Below are 18675 nucleotides of genomic sequence, written 5' to 3' on the forward strand. Positions count from 1 at the left end.
CAGCATAATTAATACATGAAGGAACAAACGGATTATCTAGTAAAATTTATAAGCACGTACTTGTTTTTTGCGAAAAGAAAATTGTACCAGAACAATGGAATGAGTCCGTCATCGTACTTATCTTTAAGAAAGGGGAAAAGACTAACTGTAGTAACTTTGAAGGAATATCACTTTTATGGACCAATATTTTCTTGAGAAGATTAAATCCATAATTATGTAAATGAAATTATTGGGGATCATCAATGTAGTTTTAGGCGTAATAGATCAACTAGTAATCACATTTTTGTATTCGATTGATAATCTACTGAAGAAAACTGGAATTATAAGGGCACAGTACATCAGTTATTCATAGATTTCAAAAAGACATATGACTTGACTAAGAGAGAAATTTTATGTAACCTGACTGTGGTATTCCCAATAAACTAGTTCGATTCGGTTAATTAAAATGTGTCTCAGTGAAACGTACAGCAGAGTCCGTATAGGCCAGTTTCTGTCGGATTCTTTTCCAATTCACTGCTGGCTAAAGCAAGGAGATGCACTATCACTTTTACTTTTTAACGCTGCTCTAGAATATGCCATTAGGAAAGTCCAGGATAACAGAGAGGATTTGGAATTGAACGGGTTACATTGGCTGCTTGTCTATGCTGATGACGTGAATTTAACACGAGAAAATCCACAGACTATTAGGAAAATCACGGAAATTTTACTTGAAGTAAGAAAATAGATAGGTTTGGAATTAAATCCCGAAAAAACAAAGTATATGTTTATGTCTCGTGACCAGAACATTGCACGATATGGAAATATGAAAATTTGGAAATTTATCCTTTGAAGAGGTGGAAAAAATTCAAATATCTTGGAGCAACAGTAACAAATATACAGTAAATGACACTCGAGAGGTACTTAAATGCCTGTTATTATTCCGTTCAGAAGCTTTTGTCATACAGTCTGCAATCAAAAACCCTGAAAGTTAGAATTTATAAAACAGTTATATTACCGGTTGTTCTGTATGGTTGTGAAACTTAGACTTTCACTTTGAGATAGGAACAGAGGTCAAGGATGTTTGAGAATAAGGTGCTTAAGAAAATATTTGGGATTAAGAGGGATGTAGTTATAGGAGAATTAGGAGAAAATTACACAATGCAGAAATGCAAGCATTGCATTTTTTACCTGACATAATTAGGAACATTAAATCCAGACGTTTGAAATGGGCAGGGCATGTAGCACGTACAGATGAATCCGAAAATGCATATAATGTGTCAGTTAGGAGACCTGAAGAAAAAAAAAACTCTGGGGAGACCGAGACGTAGGTGGTTATATAATATTAAAATGGATTTGAGGGAGGTGGGATGTAATGGTAGGGACTGAGTTAAACTTTCTCAGGATAGGGCCGATGGCGAGCTTATGTGAGGGCGGCAATGAACTTCTGGTTTCTCTAAAAGCCATTTGTAAGTAAGTAATGGCAATATTATTATTATTATTATTATTATTATTATTATTATTATTATTATTATTATTATTATTATTCCTATCAACTTTATCGTAGCCCCAGTGTTCGTGTTTCATCACATTGAAACTCACATTATTATTCCTGAAATTATACTCTTAGTTTAATTAATGAGGATTTAAGAAATAGAGCGAAGAAGATGGAACGCTGTTAACTTGTCAGACATTTTTCTGAATGAATATGACCTCAAAACATTGCGTTTATTTTCGAAACGTTGTTACTGCAAACTAAAAGTTTCGCCCTCAAATAGGAAACAAGAGTTTCAAAATGTAAAAAAAAAAAAAGTAGTTTAGTTAACAATTTTGAGTGGTAGGAAGTTAGCAACTATCATTGATGAATTGGAAAAGTGGATAAGGAATAGAAAGAAACAATAAAAGAGGAATGTAAAAAAATTGAAGTCTTTCCCGGATAGCATACTTGTAAGTGGTATCATTTCAACGAAAGCGTCATGCGAAGTAACTTACGATATGTTTTGCTAATAGTGACGGTGATTATGCGATAGTGCAAGAATAAACAAAGAACTGGACAAGGGAGCGGGAACAGTTCACTAAGCCATAAGGAATATTGTAAGAACTGACCCCAGTAAACTGTGTTAAGTATCTTTATTTTATATAACCAATGTTTTCGTGGGTAAAGAGTAAGGAGATTGAGGGTGGAGTGAGCTCCCAATTTCATGGGGAATAAAACAATAAAGCATGTGCCTATGTCTTATTTATTCTCTGTCAGCACTTTAATTATCGGTGACATTTTTCAGCCATCTGTGGTGACATTTTTCATTCATCAGCGGTGATATTTTTCAGCCAGTTGTAGTAATATGATATGTCAGTATATATAATGGGATTGTCTTCAGTTCCACATCCATTTCCCCAGGACACAATGCCCGCGAGTTTCCCGTCCACGATGAAGGGTGTTCCATAGTTCCCCTGAAACGGAAAAATGCGAATCAATTTGTACTCGATCTATTAATTTATCTTTAATGATTTGTTATTTATTTATTTTTATTATTTTAGCATGTTTAATGTTAGATAAGCACATTCCAGGAGACATTATTGGGATATAACAGGGCAAGAAGCAAAATCCTGTGCTATGTGCCACAGGTTAGCTATAACAGATGAGATACGGAGATGTTAACTATCACAGAGAACAATGTTTGTGCGAGATCGTGCATATTTGCTTGTTTTCCGCACAGAACCAATACGCGGTAAGTGTGAAATACCACATTCAGTATTCCCAACGTAACACACGTAACAATTTCCCTCTTCTTACCGCTTAAGCGCGACATTCATTTTACTGCTTTAGCCTTTAACATATTATTTTTAGAGACGTTTAACATAGTAATAATTATAAATTGGAAACTTACCAATGCAATTTCACCTAAATTGCAATGTTAATTATTGTTTTTAAATATTTGCAAAAATTAAGTAAAGTCTACTACTCCACGAAACTTATTGCATTCCTGATACAAGTAACATTAAGGAAGCAGTGAAAAAATCAACGAGATTCCAGATGCCGATGTTATTACTGCAATATGTTATATAAATAATATTGTTAAAATATTAAAATGAAAAATAAATCATTACATAACCTTACCGTTTGTTTTAAGTTCGCATTTATAGACTGGGGGAAAAAAAGACAAACATATATCACGGCCTGCTGGAGTATAGTAAACACAGAAAACATTTTACAGCAACAATGTTGAAGAAAGATATTTTGGTGTTCCGAAGTTGGCGTCATTAAACACAAAGCAACATGGAGATTTCATTGCAACTAATTAGAAATTCTTCTTTCAGGTATGTAATAAACGATCTTCGCACAAAATAATGTACTACGTTTCGCTTTTTCAATCTTTTCCTCGACCATGAAAACGTCAACATACCGCTCTTGTAACGTATATTACATGTGATGCTATGCATTACAGTAGCTATAGACGGAGAAATAACTGAAACAAAAGGCATTCTACACTTACGGCCATTTTACGCTCTTCTAGCCAGTAAGCTCATTTTGTAAGAAATGTATCCTGATTCAGAATGCGAATATGTTTTGAATCTGTACTATTTTAATATAGTCTTGCATAAAAGGGAAAAAACTTCATTGGTAGAAACAGTTTATAAAGAAACTCAGGTCTCCCTGGAAGTTTGTTTTGAGTGAGATTCTTGATGTGTTGATTAATTACTTCAGGTTAATGGACAACAGTATGAGGAATTTGATAACCACTGCTCTAAGAAATTCTATCAAACGTGGAAACAAGTAACAATCTCAAGAGCTCATGCTATCCTCGTAAGAAATAGGTCACTTCTTCTGTCACATGAAGATGGATTGTCCCTCAGAAAATGTGGACGTTTGCGCCACAATGTTAGAGGAAACGTTGGTAGTACCCTGCGTTGACATTTTAAGCAGCATGACTAATGACGACATTTCACCACTTCATTTTCGTAGGTAACTATGAGGATAATCTTCAGCCTTCTGTGTTCTCTTCGAAATTTCTTTTGCAGTTGCGTTCCTTATGCCCGATTGCAGAAATACAAATTAAATCACTCTATGACAGGGATGAGACGATATTAGCTCCCAATCATGGTAGAAGAGCTCGACCTTGATCACGAGCGCATAGCGCATCCGCTACATAGCGTCGTAACGTAGACGTCATGGATGTACAGTACATGCACATGCAGCGAATAAAGGCTGCAATTATTACAATAACTTGCGTTACTAAATTTCTGGCTATGTAATAGGGCTATTTATTCAGTTATTTAATATACATGTACATATATAAAAACAATCGCAAAGGGAAGGGTTTTTTAGGAACAAAAAGAGAAATAGGAAACGTTAATTGTATGTGAACAATTTTCTTGCTAACAGCAATTATTTATTATGTAAATACTTCACTTCATTGGTTAGGAGAAACTAATAGGATCTACCTGCTCCACGTGTGTGATCTCTAAGTACTTTTGAGTATTTGTTGAAAAAATAATAGTGACAGTATTGATTGAAATAGAATATATTGATTGTGTGATTGTAAAATGTAGTCCTTACTCTCCAGTCGTGATTATGTAATGAGTTTTCTTAATGCGATTTGTGAGATGCACGTAATACGAAAAAACAAATTGATTAAATTAAGATATTGAGAGCCATCGTAATTTTTGGGGCAATCATTTAAGGGGATATGTATGATTTTTAAAACTTCCACAATTTTCGGCCAAAATTTGTGAAATTTAAACTATATAAACAGATCTATGATAATATCATCTGTACAAAATTTGGTGCAATTAGGTCTAATAGTTTTGAAATTATATTTTTAAGTATATGTTTATATTGACGTTACTAGAAAAGCTCCTTGCATCAAAGTTTTCAAAATGTTTAGTTCATATTTGCTCAAAATCCTGAAAATAGTTATTGGAATAAAAGTGAATTAGCTTTTTGAGCTTAGTAATAGTATAAGTTAAAGTGTAATCAAAGATAAAATATTTTTTCTAAATTAAAGAAACACGTAGTCTAATGAAAGTAAATATCCAGAAACAAGCAACAAATAAAACATCAACAATACATTTAAAATAAAGAAATAAAAGGAATCTAGATACAGTCTACTGACCCATATGTAAATTAATTTACCTTCGATGTCAATTCCGAAAGCAATTTACTTCTCTCTTCTCCTGAATAATGCCTATATATATTTCTTTTTTCATGTTGCGTCTCATAATGCCGTTTTATGTTCCTTTTTTTGCAAATGATATATTTTTTACACAACAAACACTGGACTTCATCACCATGTTCGAAGCATAAATATTGTATCTTCCACTCTTCCTTGAAAGCTTTAAGCGCTTCCGTTCCGTCATGATGCGCTGTGTTGTAAGATCTGTACATCCTTTAGAAATGTTTACAGGTAAAAGAGATCCGCGCGCGCTCAGCGGGCAGAAAAGAGCTCTCGCTCTAAAGTACTAGTCGCCATCGCAAGACTGGTCTATGATCACCAATCATTTAATATCTGATTTATTTGATTGTTCATTGCGTTGCACGAAAGTGAATCTCCAATCATCTTGTCTCTATTTACTAATTGCTGACTTGAGAAAATGCGTTTGGCATTCAGCGTTATAGCAATTTGATGCTAATTATGAGGGGAGAAACAAATACTTCGAGTGGGCACTGATCAAGAATACAAATGAATGCTTTGCCGCTTTGTTATTTTTGTAGATTTCATCTGTATAGACAATAGATTAAAATAAAAGAAGTCAACGGACGAAAATACGTGAGGGGACAAACTTTTCTGATAGTAAGTCCTCTTATTGAACATCATGGAAGGCTTTATGAATGTAATAGAAAATAAAGAGATGGATGGTGTTTCGGTGAAGCAGAAAAGAAAATGTTCGGTCCCAGTTGGAAATCACGACGTCATTCACCACTTACGAAATATCGTTTATGAATACAATATTTACCGAATATTTCTACATGCAGGAGAATGGAGAAAGTTACACAACGCAGAACTGCACGCATTGTATTCTTCATCTGACACAATTAGGAACGTTAAATCCAGACGTTTGAGATGGGCAGGGCATGTAGTACGTATGGGCGCATCCAGAAATGCATATAGAGTGTTAGTTGGGAGACCGGAGGGAAAAAGACCTTTAGGGAGGCCAAGACGTAGATGGGAGGAAAATATTAAAATGGATTTGAGGTAGGTGGGATATGATGATAGAGACTGGATTAATCTTGCACAGGATAGGGACCGATGGCGGGCTTATGTGAGGGCGGCAATGAAATGCGGGTTCCTTAAAAGCCATTTGTAAGTAAGTATGTATGTATCAGAAGAATCTATTATTTCGTTTTAGAACATTATAACTACCTACTTTGACTATTTCCTATTTACATTACTGTAACTTCACTATAAACAACTTAAACGTCGTCAATAATCAGTCACGAATTAGCAAAACTCTGTTGATCAAATCTCATGAAAAATTGATTTCCGATAAAATATAGATTGCTCTTTCTGCAACGAAAATAAAACTGATAGCCAATCAAACCCTTCTTCATCGTTGATCATATCTGATCGGTTTTTGTGCAACCGGGCTTTAGTGATGAAATTAATTCGATGAGTGCTTAAGTTCTGGCTCGTAATCTCGTGCCCAGGCCTCATCAATAGCTGCAATAGATGGAGACCAGCTATTTCGAAGAGGTGCCATTTCTGCACTTCTGTAAGGTTATAGGAAAACCTAGTGTTTCGCAGATTTCCTTTTCAGGATGTGCCACGCTGTGTCATGAGCCCAACATCTGTGGATAATTCGCGGACAGTCCATTGACGGTCATCGGACTGAAGACCTCGCACTAACTCTACCTGCTCACTAGGAACGGACAAGCGACCTGTGTGGGCCAAATGTTTGACTGATCCCGACCTTAACGAAAGCTTTGTCTCTTTTTGCAACACTTCGAGGTCCGATATGGTAAAGAATCGTTGCCACCTGCTTCAGATAAACCTTGATGACATTCCCTTTCACTTTCCTTTACTGACATCCTGGATTTTTATTTTCGATCGCTGTTCAAGTTTTGTAAATATGCATTAGGGCGGTACACATGATGATCTTAGTTTCAACCGCGCATAATAAAGACACTTCTCTGGCTCTCCCTGTAGTAATTGCTTCGGCACTCCACGTAATATAGACAACAGCTCCAAGTAACACCGGTAATAGCCTTCTAGCGCATAGTATGCATGTGCTGTCCTGTCCTGTATCGATAATGTTGCCGATACTTCAGATCAGGTATGCCAAAACCCTGCACATTGTCACATTGGGCAGTCGCGTACATTGTGCAGTTGTCTCTGTGCGATGTGCACTTTTGTATTCCCGTACCTGGAGGGAGTGAATGGCCTTAGATGGGAGCGCGACATGTGTGATGTGCACTTTTGTATTCCCGTACCTGGAAGGAGTGAATCGCCTTAGAGGGGAGCGCGACATGTGCGATGTGCACTTTTGTATTCCCGTACCTGGAAGGAGTGAATCGCCTTAGAGGTGAGCGCGACATGTGCGATGTGCACTTTTGTATTCCCGTACCTGGAAGGAGTGAATCGCCTTAGAGGGCAGCGTGACATGTGCGATGTGCACTTTTGTATTCCCGTACCTGGAAGAAGTGAATCGCCTTAGAGGGGAGCACGACATGTGCGATTGTACTTTTGTATTCCCGTTCCTGGAGGGAGTGAATTGCTTTAGAGGGGAGCGCGACATGTGCGATGTGCACTTTTTTATTCCCGTACCTGGAAGGAGTGAATCCCCTTAGAGGGGAGCGCGACATGTGTGATGTGCACTTTTGTATTCCCGTACCTGGAAGGAGTGAATCGCCTTAGAGGGGAGCGCGACATGTGCGATTGCACTTTTGTATTCCCGTACCTGGAAGGAGTGAATCGCCTTAGAGGTGAGCGCGACATCTGCGATGTGCACTTTTGTTCTCCCGTACCTGGAAGAAGTGAATCGCCTTAGAGGGGAGCGCGACATGTGCGATGTGCACTTTTGTATTCCCGTACCTGGAAGAAGTGAATCGCCTTAGAGGGGAGCGCGACATGTGCGATTGTACTTTTGTATTCCCGTTCCTGGAGGGAGTGAATTGCTTCAGAGGGGAGCGCGACATATGCGATGTGTACTTTTGTATTCCCGTACCTGGAAGGAGTGAATCGCCTTAGAGGGGAGCGCGACATGTGCGATGTGCACTTTTGTATTCCCGTACCTGGAAGGAGTGAATCGCCTTAGAGGGGAGCGCGACATGTGCGATATGCACTTTTGTATTCCCGTAACTGGGGGAGTGAATCGCCTTAGAGGGGAGCGCGACATGTGCGATGTGCACTTTTGTATTCCCGTACCTGGAAGGAGTGAATCGCCTTAGAGGGGAGCGCGACATGTGCGATGTGCACTTTTTGTATTCCCGTACCTGGAAGGAGTGAATCGCCTTAGAGAGGAGCGCGACATGTGCGATGTGCACTTTTTTATTCCCGTTCCTGGAGGGAGTGAATCGCCTTAGAGGGGAGAGCGACATGTGTGATTGTACTTTTGTACTCCCGTTCCTGGAGGGAGTGAATCGCCTTAGTGGGGAGCACGACATGTGCGATTTGCACTTTTGTATTCCCATTCCTGGAGGGAGTGAATCGCCTTAGAGGGGAGCACGACATGTGCGATGTGCACTTTTGTATTCCCGTACCTGGAAGGGGTGAATCGCCTTAGAGGGGAGCGCGACAGGGCTATACAGTACCTGCAGCAGCATATCAGCTTTTGTTTCAGTAACATTGTTTCAGTATGGGTGCTGAACTGGCTGTGTCTGTTGAATGAGTTATGGTAAATAAAGTGAGGAGTTCACAGATAACGAAGAAGAGAAATTACGCATCATATTATTGTTATAATGTTTTCCTCAGCCAACATTAATTATTTTAAAATGAAAGGCTTCATCTGTCCATGTCGAGGTAATAGTGTTGTGACAGTTTGGTTCAGATTAGTAAAATTCTCAAAATATGATATTGCCAGCGCTTGTTTCTTAATCAGTACTGTCACTGCAAAACAAACTTGACAATAGCGTTGTTTTGGAGTGTGTACTTACACAGCCATCAAAGGTCAGGCGATTTACGACTTTCATTTCATAAGCTGATAAGTGATGAGAATATAGTGAGGAATACATGTGGGCTCTTGTGGTTGTAAGGAGCGAAGAAAGCAACTATTTGCAAAGCGGAAAAGTTTTCTGGAAAAATATATAATGGCAAATTTTCCATCTCACGTCACTATATTATGTTGATATACTTACATTAAGAAATATTTAAATATGACATAAAGAAAATATTGTCGCTTCACAGCTTGTGAACTACACTTTTAATTTCTTTCAGTAACACTTCCAACTTGTCGATACTTGCTCCCAACGTTTTCCAAATAAGCTATATGTGAATTTAAATTCTAAGCTTAATTTATATCATTCATTAATATTAATGTTAATTTATATAGACATACAGCAAGGAAATGATTTCACAATGTCCTACTTCATGTAATTAATTGGGAGTATAATATTTTCTTCAACATTGGTGTACCAAGGGTCGCAATAAATAATAATGCTTGACGAACAATGAAAGAGTAGGGTCTATTAGTTTAAAATAATTAGTACCTACGACGTAAAATGAAATACCTGTTCGTTTTTTGTTGTTTTGAAATTACTGCAATATTTTTTTTCTTCAAATACTATATAAAAACCATATTAATAAATTATACATTACAAACCACTACTTTGTGAAGTAAGCCTAAAGTTTCTTGTATTACAATTGTCAAATATAGACACTGATAATAACTGTTTTTCTTCTTCTTCTAAGTGTGTTTATGATGTCTAAATGCCTATTTAATCCAACCCTAGAAGCGCAGAATAGATCATTGTACACCCCTCCAGCTAAGAACTGGTAAGAGTAACGCTTGAATGATGCAGTCTGCACAGACCGGCGATCCGCGCATATAACTGCACATTTATGACCGGTTTCTGGTACATCTCAATTAACTTTCAGTTACTTAACTGCTCTTATAAATTTAACTGCACTGATAACTTTCATGGTTTCCGGAAAGTTAAATATAGATTTATCAGCGCTTGTAACTAATAGTTGAGGTAACTTCAAGTTCAGTATCTATTGTCGTCCATAGATGTCTCCACTAGTATTTGGTAGTGTTTTTTTTTAAGTTATTTATAGTTACTTTCGTTTGCAGAAGTTTTCAGTAGTAATATGACTCATAGTACACAGTGAGCTCTTTTCTAGTAGGCGCAAGGCATTTTACTTAAAGAAACCTAAATTTAATTTTTGATGAGTGCATATAATCGATAGTGTACATTTACACTTCCATCTCAATCGTAATATGATTAAAAAACAATAATTGTTCTTATTTGCAGAGATAATCGAGGTAAATAATACTAATGAAGAGAGAGCTGGATGTAATTTCTGTTACAAAACTGCAACCGTAATCAGCTGTGATGGCTATGGCAGCCATATTGATACACATGCAAAAATATTTTACATCCGTTCATACGAATGCTTTTGCTTTCATGTGTTCAAATGGAGTTTTCGGAGCCCGAACACCCAATAGTAAAATTCATTGACTGGGGGCATAGGCCTACAATCTGAAGTTGATGACGAAAATTAAGCTTCAGATAATCGAAATTGTCTTTGCAAAGACACATAGAAAGTAGAGCATAGATATGGAGGGTAGCTGCGAATATATTGAATAAGCAGTCGTTGACAGCCGATAAGGGGTGGTCCTCCAGCTTGGGGGTTGGGCGAAGGGCTAACAACGCATCACCGTAAAAAAACAGCTTGTTACGAAACCTAACAGTAAGCCTCGGAATGGGACTGATTCTCCGGCACGACCACAACAAAGGAAAAAGGTTATAAGATTTAGTATATGAAACGTAACTAGTCTTTATAGAACAGGAGGGGTAACATTAGTAGCAAAAGAACTCGCTAGATATATAATAGACTTAGTGGGAGTACAAGAGGTTAGGTTAGATGGGAATGGCATATCACAAATAGGCGATTACTTATTGTATTATGGGGAAGGAAATGATAATCACCAATTAGGAACAGGATTCTTTGTTCATTAAAGAATAAAATCAGGAGTAAAAAAGGTCGAATTTATCAGTGACAGGTTATCGTATTTAGTACTTAAGGGTAGATGGTGCGATATCGTAGTTATAAATGCTCACGCCCCAACAGAAGAGAAAGACGACCATATAAAGGATGAGGAATTGGAACACACTTTTCATCAGTTACCTAGATATCACATGAAAGTTTTATTGGGGGATTTCAATGCTAAAGTAGGACGGGAGGATATTTTTAAACCAACAATTGGAAAAGAGAGCCTACACGTAAGTAGTAATGACAATGGAGTTCGGTTAGTCAACTTTGCCACATCAAAAAATTTAATTGTCAAGAATACAACATTCCCCCATAAGGATATTCATAAATATACGTGGACTTCTCCAGACGGAATGACACATAACCAGATAGATCACATCTTGGTATATAAAAGAAGGCACACTAGTATAGTAGACATTCGAACTTTCAAGGGGTGCAGACTATAATTCTGACCATTATTTGGTAATTGGAGAATTAAGAGAAAGACTATCAGTAGCCAAGCGAGTAGAGCATCAAGCTAATATTAGTAGATTCAATATTCTGAAATTAAAGGACGACGAAACTAAACAACGTTATCAGGTTGAAATTTCAAATAGGTTTGCTGCTTTAGCAACTGATGACGAAGCTGAGGAAGAGATAGATGTTAATAGCGTGTGGGACAATATCCGAGATAATATCAAAATTGCAGCTGAGCAGAGCATAGGTTATCATGAAACTAAGAAAAAGAAACCATGGTTTGATGAAGATTGTTCCATTGTAGTAGATAGAAGATCAGGCAAAATTGAAATTCTTACAGGATCCAATCGTGGAGAATAGAGATAATTATTTATTACACTTAGGAATAAAAAGAGAGATTACTTGAAGGAAAAACTGAATGAGATAGAAAGAAATAGTAGGAATAAAAACATTCGAGATTTATATAAGGGTATAAAGGAATTTAAAAACGGATATCAGGCAAGGGTAAACGTGATCAAGGATGAAAATGGTGACTTGCTTGCAGACTCTCATTCAATCCTGAACAGATGGAAAAACTATTTTGGGCAACTACTAAATATACATAGGCCAAATAGAAATGATCGGGACGAAATTGAAATACAAACTGCTGAGACATTTAATACCGGAACCCACACTTTCTGAAGTCGAAATTGCGATAGAAAATCTGAAAAAGTACAAGTCTCCAGGTATCGATCAAATTCCAGCAGAATTAATACAAGAGGGTGGAAGAGCATTATCTAGCGAAATTTATAAACTTGTACTTGCTATTTGGGAAAAGGAAATTGTACCAGAACAATGGAAGGAGTCCATAATCGTACCTATTTTTAAGAAGGGGGACAAGACTAACTGTAGTAACTTTCGAGGAATATCACTTTTGTTGACGTCGTACAAAATTTTGTGCAATATTCTTTTGAGAAGATTAATTCCGTACGTAGATGAAATTATTGGGGATCATCAGTGTGGTTTTAGGGGTAGTAGATCGACTATTGATCAGATTTTTTGTATTCGACAGATAATGGAGAAAAAATGGGAATATAAGGGTACAGTACATCAGTTATTTATAGATTTCAAAAAGGCATATGACTCGGTTAAGAGAGACGTTTTATATAATATTCATATTGAATTTGGTATTACCAAGAAACTAGTTCAATTAATTAAAATGTGTCTTAGTGAAACTTACAGCAGAGTCCGTATATGCCAGTTTCTATCTGATGCTTTTCCAATTCACAGCGGGCTAAAGCAGGGAGATGCACTATCACCTTTACTTTTTAACTTCGGTCTAGAATATGCCATTAGGAAAGTTCTAGATAACACAGATGGTTTGGAATTGAACGGGTTACATCAGCTTCTTGTCTATGCGGATGACGTGAATATGCTAGGAGAAAAACCACAAACGATTAGGGGAAACGCGGAAATTCTAATTGAAGCAAGTAAAGCGATTGGGTTGGAAGTAAAAGCCGAAAAGACTTAAGTATATGATTATGTCTCGTGACCAGAATATAGTACGAAATGGAACTATAAAAATTGGAGATTTATCCTTGGAGAGGTGGAAAAATTCAAATATCTTGGAGCAACAGTAACAAACATAAATGACACTCGGGAGGAAATTAAACGCAGAATAAATATGGGAAATGCGTGTTATTATTCGGTTGAGAAGCTTTTGTCATCTAGTCTTCTGTCAAAAAATCTGAAAGTTAGAATTTATGAAACAGTTACAGTATATTACCGGTTGTTCTGTATGGTTGTGAAACTTGAACTCTCACTTTGAGAGAGGAACAGAGATTAAGGGGGTTTGAGAATTAGGTGTTTTGGAGAATATTTGGGGCCAAGGGGGATGCAGTTACAGGAGAATGGAGAAAGTTACACAACGCAGAACTGCACGCATTGTATTCTTCACCTGACATAATTAGGAACATAAACTCCAGACGTTTGAGATGGGGAGGACATGCAGCACGTATGGGCAAATCCAGAAATGCATATAGAGTGTTAGTTGGGAGGCCGGGGGGCAAAATATCTTTGGAGAGGCCGAGACGTAGATGGGAAGATAATATTAAAATGGATTTGAGGGAGGTAGGATATGATGGTAGAGACTGGATTAATCTTGCTCAGGATAGGGACCAATAGCGGGCTTATGTGAGGGCGACAATGAACCTCCGGGTTCCTTAAAAGTCAGTAAGTAAGTATACCGATAGTATAGTAAATTAATTCATTGTGGTCTGTATTATTATTTAGTATCAGTTATTATAGTTTACGATACAGTAATGCAGTAGCGCCGCATATCGGTATTTCTTCGAATCAGTACTAACAGCCAGGTAACTACAGGCCGAGGTACAGTTACCAGTTGAAGCACAGATAAGTGTAAAGATAATGATAACTGTTGTTTCGGAAACTCATTTTGAACATATGAGCACGTTAAATCATAGATGACTCTTTGTGTACAGGTAACTGTCTTTCCAGAAACCGGACATGAGTGTCTGATTTCTAGCATGCCTGCTTTAGATAAAGCTATCGTACACTATATTGGTGTGCAATGTTCTGCCCATATCGTCTGTTTCTCGATATCACGCTTAACTTAATTCAGGTACATGTCTACTTATAGACTTACTGTTTTTTTTTGTATCACCTGATTCTTAATGCTTGGACTTAGTGTTATAAAATTGTATTGCCCTGAAATATCTTGCTTATTTCGCCTATTTCCAAGTATGACATGCAGTATGCTTAGCCTCAGTTACAGAAATGTGTACTCTACTGCACTTCTTCTACTGTGCAACCTATCATCTATATTGTTTCGGTTATATTGCCTGATTCTCTGTATATATTTATTCTCTGCTGTAGAAAATTGTACTGCTTCAGTCATGTTGCATACATCTCAGCTTACGCTTAGTCCTATAGGAAGTCTATCCTTTGGAATGCTTTGTGTGTGTCACCAGCTTCTCACCATGCTGATGTAGAATACCAAATTATGTTTTGGGATTCAAAGCCATATTAAGAAATAGAAGTTTTGCAGTAACTTAATAAAATCAAAACAGCGTCCTGCGACAAATCTAATTCTGGTGATTTGTTTTTTCCTTATTCTTCCACACTCCACCCATTTCATTTGATCATTTTCCCATTATTTGCGTTAATTACATAAACACTGAATATAAGCTACAGCAGCTGTTTCCATCTGCATTCTTTGTGATATCACACCTCCTTTCGCTTGTTCTCTTTGATCGGGCACTGATCTGTACAATATTGAGCTCGTGTGACTGCTTCTCGCGTAGCAGTTACGTCTCTGAATGAATTATGAATTAAACATTGTTTAGCAATTCTAACAATTAAAATCCGAAATTTAGTTAATGCCATATTCAATAATTAAAACTTATGTGCTTATCACTGTAAATTACGATGCAAATTTTAAATAATCACAATTTTTAATCTCGTAACTGGGGATTATAAGTTTGTTAACTGCATTAACCATTTGTATTGGAGGTAATACTAATAGGGTAGTTCACCCTATTGTCAGCCACCTTCCAGCAGTCAGCCATCTTGGCATAATTATGAAAAAAATAAGTACATCAAAGAATATGTACATATTCTGTTGGCTCACCAGTACTCTGCCATTCTTTGTCCTGCCCTCGAACCTCTAGTAACCTCTGATGTGAGAAATATAAAGCAATAGTTAGCCCCTAAACATGTTGTGGAGAGCACCATGTTGTTGTTGTGTGATATTCTGTGCGTTGAACAACGTGCAGTGTCATTTTTACAAGGTCAGTATTTCGTTATTATAAGTCATAGCCACTTAAAACAGTGATTGAATGACTTGAAATATTCTAGAATAGTTAAATGAGCACTGAATTTGTGTTTTAAAAGTGTTAAATTAAGTATTTCAATGGAGTTGACTATAGGAGACTTCAGTAAGATAGAGAAGCCAGTAGTCAGCCGCCTAGGCGGCTGACTACTGGAACTATGGGTCACACTGAGTTTAAAGACCATTTTCTGTCATCTGCAAGCTTAAAGCCTGGCCTTTAATGTCAGACCATGGTATTTTGGTTTAAATACATAAAACCCAGTAGTCAGCCTAGTAAGACACGTAGGCTGACTATTGATATCTTGATTAACCTATAGTCAGCCACCATTTCAAATATTAAAATCTAAATAAAATAGTGTAATAATAATAGTGTAGAACTCATGAGAAGTTACCTACAACTTGCTTCCTAAATATACATTTTACAGATAGGCCTATAAATAAATATGTTTTCAACTAGAAAGGTGAAACGACCGATTCACCAATATAGTGGAAGCTTTGCTTGAGATTCGGCAAAATAATTTAAACATTGGTAAGGGACATTGCAAGAGGGACAAAATTTTGAAGAGCATCTGTTCTGGCCAGGTCCCTTATCAAATACAAAAAAGGAACGACATTTTAAAGAGAGAGTTCCATGTACTATTTCATCAGCAGCATGACGTGAGTTCTTCCATAAAAAGAACTTGACCAAAATCGAGGAAACAAAATTAAAACAACAGAGAAAAGAGGAGAGGGAGAATTGAAAATCTCTTATGAAAAATAGCAAAGAGAAAGAAAGGAAATCTACATTCATCTCAGATGCAAATGCTGATCCAGATGATGAATCTCAGGAAGAGGACAATTATTTAAGACAACTGTGTACTGCTTGTAATGATGAACTTATTAGCGACGTTGAAGATGAAGATTTGAAAAATATTGGGTGTGATAATTCTTCAAACTGGTTTCAATTCAAATGTACTGAGCTTAATGCATTGCCATATGATATTGCAGAGAGTAAAGAATTTCACCGTCAATTGGGCCTAACACACAGCATTGTGAAGGAAATAGCCATTAGTGCCCTCAAAGGATCGATTCAGATATTGAGAAATCATTTGTATGGGAGTAATAAGGAAATTTCAAGTTATCTTAACCGATGGCTGTTCATTGGTTTAGATATCAATGCCAATAAATCCGTACTATTATTTTTCTCGCGGTATATGGCATTCCAATCATTCTAACCTATCTGATGATTCCCCCCCCCCTTTCTTAACTGTAAATGAGCACAAACGCTACTTAGGTGTAAATTTTTCTGACATTTTGTATATTTGATTCCCTAAGCGTTTCAAATGTCTATCATTTTACCTTTTAGGTGTGTTTACAAATTATATGTAATACGCTTTGTCAAATCTGGCAACCTTTTCTTAAGGGAAGCTAAATTTATATTATATATATATATTTTTTTTTTTTTTTTGTAAAAAGGAATATTGTTTCAATAGTGTCTACCTCAGAAATGCCTTCTGTCATTCCTTCTAATTTTTTTTGTAATACTGTATAATGAAAGTACATGTATAATGTTTATTTTATCATATTCTAACAGTAAAATTGAATTTAACCTAAATTTGGTTTAGAGGCTGAGTACTGGTTTCAAACTGGCTGGACACTGGATTTATGTGGCCGAATACTGGAGAATTTGTTACTACTAGGAAAATGTATTATTTTTAGTCCAAAAAGTGTAGTTATAATGTTATGTTATGTGAAATTTCAAAACTAGACTATTTGTTTGTAATGGTGATTAACAAAGGAAATAATGTTAAATGGTTTTCTTATCAGAAACTACTCTAGTGTATTACAGTACTGCTAACAGGCTGACTAATGGTGCAGTCACCCTATTTCGGTCAATTATTAGAACATTTTTTCAAATAAATACACATACTCCACATATAATTCAGGAACACAAAATATACCGCAACAATTTTCGTGTTCTGGGAGCATTAAGTGAAAAATAAATAAATAAATAAATAAATAAATAAATAAATAAATAAATGAATGAATAAAAATGAATGAATGAATGAATAAATGAATAAATGAATAAATGAATAAATGAAAAATGAATAAATGAATAAATGAAAAATGAATAAGTGAATAAATGAATAAATAAATAAATGAATGAATGAATGAATAAATGAATAAATAAATAAATAAATAGTTGCAGTTGTTAATTTTAAGTCAATTGGAACAAGTCTCTTAAGAGGGTATTTAAATATTTTTCTTTTATTTGTAAAGGGTCGAATTGTTAGACCCTCTGTTTTCCATCATGGAGAACCGTGTTTGATCCCTGTCCTCATTAGAAAGGAATTTATGGTGGACAAAGCGGGCGCGAGGAGCTTATCTAGAGGTTCTCCTGTTTCCCTTCAACATTGTCTTCATCATTCCATCAATGCTTCATACTCACCTTCACTCTGCGAGATCTCGAGCCAGGTCTCCAGAACAAATAAAAAATTGTTGAAAGTTATAGTCTACACATTCGTGTTTAATAAAAGCTATATTTAAATATTTTCCTTTGAATTATAGTATCAATGAATTCCTTAAAATATGAGATTAATTATTGGCAGATATTTTGCTGTTTGAGACATAGCACTAGACTACATGTCCTTCTGCGCTTTGACCAATGGGCCACACCACTTCTCGTAGAAGGTACACGCTGCATCGTCATACATTAGTAAGTTGAAAAACACTGGTTCACAGTATTGAGATTTGTAGTGTTTCAGAAATATTATTTGAACCTAAATAGAAACAGACTATGGACGAAAGAAACCTTGTTGTTTTCTGGATTCTAAAAAACTAGACCTCGCCGTGTACTTGCTTGAAAATCTCTCAGTATATTTTCCGTATTATCCCAGCAATTCTCTGTAACGTAAATTACGGAGGAGTAATGTCCACATGTAATTAGGATACAGCGCTGTTCACTGACAGTGCTGTAGAGGTGATGACTTGGCTATTACCTGACAGACGTTTTTCCCATCGTCCATACTGCACATTTGACCGTCGTGCATGTTATCTCCGAGACCGTTATCTTGCAAAATCTTGTTGCACTTATCGGTGTTCTGAATCGTCACCGAAACCTTCTGCAACACGTCCGAATATGTCCCATCTTCCTATGAACATACCAAGAGAACATCATTATTACACCACACCTACTATACTATAAAGAGTATTTCAAAAATACACAGCAAAATTTCAGGGTTGGATTCCACACACGTAGATGATCAAAAAGTATAACATATGTGT

The 18675-nt window shown here is 36.5% G+C and overlaps 1 protein-coding gene across 2 annotated transcripts in view; it reads right to left on the reverse strand.

Annotated features, from left to right (window-relative positions):
* Window positions 1–2198: 2198 nt before the first annotated feature.
* Window positions 2199–18675, reverse strand: part of LOC138715010 (trypsin-7-like) — an 88048-nt gene continuing 71571 nt past the window's right edge. For both annotated transcript variants that reach the window (XM_069847388.1, XM_069847387.1), the window contains exons 7-8: window positions 18390–18542; window positions 2199–2427 (exon numbers count right to left, since the gene is read on the reverse strand). In XM_069847388.1, the coding sequence (XP_069703489.1) occupies window positions 2278–2427; window positions 18390–18542 (303 nt within the window). In that variant the 3' untranslated portion in view covers window positions 2199–2277. The remainder of the gene's footprint in view (window positions 2428–18389; window positions 18543–18675) is intronic.

Source organism: Periplaneta americana, chromosome 15, assembly GCF_040183065.1.
Source record: "Periplaneta americana isolate PAMFEO1 chromosome 15, P.americana_PAMFEO1_priV1, whole genome shotgun sequence".
NCBI lineage: Eukaryota > Metazoa > Arthropoda > Insecta > Blattodea > Blattidae > Periplaneta > Periplaneta americana.